The sequence below is a fragment of the Tarenaya hassleriana genome, unplaced genomic scaffold (assembly GCF_000463585.1).
Source record: "Tarenaya hassleriana unplaced genomic scaffold, ASM46358v1 Cleome7, whole genome shotgun sequence".
Lineage (NCBI taxonomy): Eukaryota > Viridiplantae > Streptophyta > Magnoliopsida > Brassicales > Cleomaceae > Tarenaya > Tarenaya hassleriana.
Window position 1 is genome coordinate 4236282 of NW_010969548.1, and position 5873 is coordinate 4242154.

At 33.1% G+C, this 5873-nt stretch overlaps 1 protein-coding gene across 1 annotated transcript; it reads left to right on the plus strand.

The window, feature by feature from the left end:
- The first annotated feature begins 1763 nt into the window (after positions 1 to 1763).
- On the plus strand, positions 1764 to 3349 carry LOC104801330 (transcription factor PIF3). Its single transcript, XM_010524557.1, has 6 exons — positions 1764 to 1875; positions 1973 to 2375; positions 2477 to 2587; positions 2705 to 2770; positions 2860 to 2925; positions 3015 to 3349. Coding segments are annotated over exons 1-6 (942 nt in total). The 5' UTR covers positions 1764 to 1873; the 3' UTR covers positions 3309 to 3349.
- The last annotated feature ends 2524 nt before the right edge of the window (positions 3350 to 5873 follow it).

Here is a 5873-nt window from a genome sequence, read left to right on the forward strand (position 1 = left end):
TTTTATATATATATATATATATATATATATATATATATTAAAAACCAAGGGACCTGCCAAAAAAAAGTTCAATAAGAATTCATATGTACACGTACAAAAAAAAGCGTATGCGTGTATAATAGGCTAAGCTAATAAGATAATGCCATCGTTATAATTGATTGACATATAAAACCCTGACCATATATGCCGATATTTGAAAAAATACAAAATCATTGAAACCAAAGTAAAGACCAAAAAAAGTCGCTGTCGTTTATGGGATGGGGACATGGAGTGGATGTGGTTTTGCGTCGTCGCTCGCTCTGAACCAATGGATGGGAAAGCAGAAGCAGACAGAGCAAACATCATGGAGTGTCCATCACGAGGGATCACGTGAACGACACGCTTTTTCTCCCCTAACTTTAGGATCTTGATTTTGACGTCTCGTATTCGGCCCCCATGCATGGAAAAAAGATAATAAATACGTTCTAATTGAACATTTTTTTCTTCAAGAATCGTTCACAATTGTCCTCTCTTATTGAAATAGCTTTATATACAGGAGATTTGTATCTTCATATACTTTTCACTTGATTTGTATAAACTAAATCTATACATATAATGTATCCAAAATCTTCCGCTTTATATTTATAATATTTTTCAAAAAACATGAAGAAAATTTGAAAATATTATTTAATATTTAGATTTGATTTTAATTTTATATTTTAGATATTTATATGAATTAAAAATAAGATTTTTTATGATTCTATTTTTATTTATAAATATCGTAATACATGTGTTAATAAAGATATTTCAATCATAATATTGACAGAAAAATAATAGAAAATCGTTACCAAATCCATTGAAAAACATGGTCCCGTGGCTGAAGCAATGGCGACATGATCCTAAATGACCATACATCATGCTGTGAGTGTGGGCTCCCAAAACAGAGGTTCTTCTTGCGATCTTGGACCACGTCCCACGTGGGCTCATATATGAATCAAAACCCTAACACAATATATATATATATATATATATTCAAAATTAAATCTTATATATTATCTATCTTTGCTAGATTTTCAAAGTTCTGCTATATCTTCTCGTAGTTACAGATATATATATAAATTGTACACATGCATATGATCATGAATATCATAGCCTTGGCATTATAAATCATGATGTATATATATATATCCTCTTCTAAATTTATCGCAGTGCGTCGTTTGAAAATTAGTTCGAATATAGACTCAGCTATAATATTATGCGGTTACAGTCTTATAGATATTACACAAGTTATATATACACTAGTGTGCATTGACCAAGGGTACACAATTTAAATTTTTTTTAATAAAATAATGTCATATGTTGGCAAAAGTAATTGGCAAGAAATCAATAAATCGTATTAAATGCACAAAAGGAAAATGAGATGGACCGGAAAGCACATATATGAAAACGAGAAATTAATGTATAAATCATAAAATGGACCAAACCTTAGTTTACGAATTAACTATAGTCATGGGAGCAAAATATCACACTCCAACATTACTGTTGATTAAAAAACAAATAAAAAATATACACGATCATCGTAGACTATAAGCATAATACTTGCAGTTAAAATATATAAAAATCGACTGAGATGGTTGTATATTTTAATGATGAATTCTAATTGATAGGGAAGCATATGATAAATGGAATTACAATATGATCCAACACTCAATATGTCCACGTGGCATGGACCCACGGGCTCTCTGATGACCTGAGTCGGTGGCCATAAATTAAAACCAGGTTCCATTTTTGCAGACACGAGTTCTTTCTATGATTCCAACATCCTCATCAAGTCCAGAACTTTCTCGAATCTCCTCCCTCGTCTCTCCGATCCGAGTTCTCTGAATCCATCCACATGTATGTTTTGTTCAATTTCATTGTTTTCGAATTTTCTGGGTTTTCCATATCCCAACTATTTTTCGATGTTACATATGCTAAAAACCCTAATTTGCAGGTTTGATCAAGATATCGTGGGACTGAGACGAAGAATGGACAGACTTCATGATCTGAAAATGTCTGAGATGATTAAACTCGGCGCAAGCAACAAGAAAATGGCTGAAACCCCAAGTGATTATCACAATCACAAGGAAGACATGATGATGATCATGTGCGAGAAATTTCAGACGGGCCCTCAAGTTGTTCCACGGCTTGAAGACACTCAAGAATTCACTGTCGAGATCCGTGACGAATCAAAGATCTCGACGAAGGGATTTCACGATCAAGAACAAGAGAATTCGACGAAAGATGCAGAATTTACAGTTCCTGACGAGCATTCTGAAACAGGCCGCGGCCGTTCTCGACGCGGTCCGAGGAAGAGATACGGAAACCTCCGACGTTGTATCGGCAGTTCGAGTGATGTATGTGAATACATGCGCAGTTACCTATACAGAACCGACAAAACAAATAGTAATCGCTTGTTTTACATTTTGTTTGCCTCAAAATGATTGTTAATTTTCAGGAGTTTGTCGAAGAAACATCAGATGGGTTTACGAGAGAGGTTCCTTCGCTGCCACGCAAAAGTTCCAAGAGGAAACGAGTTGTGGAACCTCGTACCAGTTCATCTGTTAAGGTAAGTTTTTAACTCGATGAAAAAAGAAAAAAGAAACCCAATTATATAAAAAAATAAATAAATTTTCCCCTCATTAATGGATCGAATCATCATATTTATTCTGGTTAATGCTTACAGAGACGAAGAGCTAAAATAAATCAGAAGATTCGTCTGTTACAGAATCTTATACCGAACTGTAATGAGGTTAGTGTATATACACGCAAACATACAAATATACTGTATGCGTAATTAAATAACGTTTTCATCTATTCTCTTCGGTTTTCATCTTTCAGGCGGACAAAGCTTCAGTTCTTGACAAGGCCGTAGACTATATGAAGAGCCTTCAGCTTCAGTTGCAGGTTTTCATTTCACATCCGTTGAGTATATATTCATATGGTGGTGGTGTATATATTGACCATATATATATACAATATGATCATGATTCCAGGTTATGTCGATGGGAATTCGACCTTACATGCTTCCGATGATGTCACCAATGGCTGTGGCAATGGCAATGTCTCCGGTACACTGCAACATTCCGTCGAATGCTGCAGTAGCAGTAGCTGCGCCGTTCATAACGCCGTTTAAATCTCCGTTATCTACTCTCCTTCTGAATCTTTCCAATCATCACGCCCCCATCTCCCCTGCTTGTTTTCAGTGTCCTCTGGGTTTTTTTGTCCGTTCAAGCTTAGGTTTGTCCCCATATCACAATGAACTCTACGACAGATTAAGATTTGTATGAAAAATGGGCATCATTATAATCCATCAAATTTCGTATCGAAACAATTTCCAGAGCGTTCTACCTAGATGGAAGAAAAAGAATATCCCGATATAATAATTCATAATAATATCGAATATTACAATGAAACTCTTTCATTGAAGATGTCGTTAATTTTTATGAAAATGTGAATCATATTATATATAATACTTTTTCAAAATAAACAATAATCATTCGCAATTCTACAGAAATCCATGACAAGTGGTATACAAACATACAAAAGTTTATCTATGATCTATGAGATGTTAAGAGGAGCTTTCGAGTTTTTTAAAGTACCAAATTTCGCAAATCCAGACCAATTTGTATTTTACATCGGTTTTTAAAGTACAAAACACATGAATGAATATAAGAGTAATTTAGTGAAGAATATATATATCATTAATTTTGAACAAAATATCTCTCTAGACCAGTTGGGCCGGGCCCTGTTAGATGAATTTGGGTCCAATTTGGAAAAAATCAATGCGATGAAAATAGGCCGGATTAGCTTTTTCAAGTATCTTCGTTTTTTTTTTCACACGTCAAATATATGTGGGATATGGATCATATGATTCAGTCCACAAAATTGCATGATTTTAAAAAAAATAGTTGGGTTTTGTAGGATGGATTTGATTAATTTATTAGATTCCCATATTATGTAAGACGTATCACAAGACCATTTGCATTTTCTAGTTTTAACTTTTTAACATTTCGGTATGTCAAAATTTGTAGAAAATAAAACCTTATTGTATTATTGATGACCGAATGAGTTTCAATATATAACGTAGGTCTAAACAGAACTCCTAATTTCTATTCTAATTATAAAAATATATAAATCCAACCTAAATAAAAAATACACTAATATCTAAACTTAATAGGAATTGAAACTCTTCATATTTTTCAATACGGTAGTAACTGTAGCTATAATTTAGGGGACCATATAACACATGTCTATATAGACTTTATATAGAATTATAATCGACACACCCTTTCATGAAACCTTTAAAATGTGATCGATCCCTTCATTCTCTCTCTATACATTAAAGTCAACTTTGCTATGATAATATTTCTCCGTTAAAGCTGACATTATAACAAAAACCCCGATCGACCAAAAGCTGAACTCATCTTTGTCTCCCTCGTTCAAAATCATCATCATCGTCATCATCAAGTTGAAGTACCATGTATTATAATATGTGTCTAAATTTTAAATGTCCCTAATGGTAGGAGCACATGCAAATGCAAATCATACTGTTATCTTGGGTTCTAATCTAAACATGGGAAAAGGTATTCACCTAAACTTCTTCGTTCTTCCGGAAGATATAGTTAAGCCGAAAACCCGGTGAATTTCCAGATTATAAAGAAAGAATTAAATAACTTAGATTAAACTTTTTTTCATGGCGTCATGTACGTACACGAATGTTCACTCGGAGGAAATTGTAATGCAAGTCGCTAGGCCATATGCTTATTAAATCTTTTAATAATTCCAACTCAGAATGTTGTCCTATTGGACCAAAGCGACGTCGTTATTGTTAACACCGCATAATAAAGACGTGACTAACGCATGTGGTCATGTTTGTCCCTAATTAAGGCCGTGAGCCCTATGATTATTTGTTATTTTCCAATTACATATTTCCTAATTAAATTTTGTCTTTTTTTTCTGATATTGTTTTTCTAGATTCCCAATAGACAAAAAAATCCAACCGCGATATGAAAAGGATTTTTCCTAAGATATGATTAGAGGGGGGTGAATATATAAATTAGGTGAATAAATAGAATTAAAAAAAATGTATTGGGGGATTTTGAGATTAATGTTGTGATTTAAGCAAGATGTCTAATCCAATTATTTGTGTTCATCTTTCAAATCAGATGGGTTGTCATCCTCTTCATCAAACCAAGAGGAAAAAGGTAAGAAATGAACGTGAGAGGTAAACACCATCCTTTTTTTTCAAATCGAATTTAATTAAGAATTCAAGGACATAATGAGATTACATGTTTTCTCTTTTTTTCCTTTGATATTTCCAAATCGCTTTTGATTATTTGTGATCTTAAAGCGATTATGATTTTACTTTGTGTCTTGTTCACTAATATCCCATCAAACATATCCATCCAGTAATGAGAAATACGTACACGTATACACACACACGTGTATATATATATATATACACACACACGAACACAATAAAGGGTGTGTAGATAACAGATGCACATATCGATGACGACTTTTAATGGCGTATATATATATATATATATTGTTTTTTCATTATATAGAAAAAAAAAAATAGGAAAATTACTTTTGGCAAGCTAAAAAAATAATAATATTTGGCAGCAGTTCCACGTCATCATAAACCCAACCGTGTGGACAGCGATGCACCGCGAGTTTATTAATATTTTTTAAACAATAGAAAACATTCGTAACTGCTGACTATCATCACTTTAATGTATGTGTATATATTTTTGCCCGCTTGAATATACTACACATTAATACCCGTGAAAACAAATATAGTAACCTTTTATTAGATTGTACTGGATATATATATATATATATATATATAT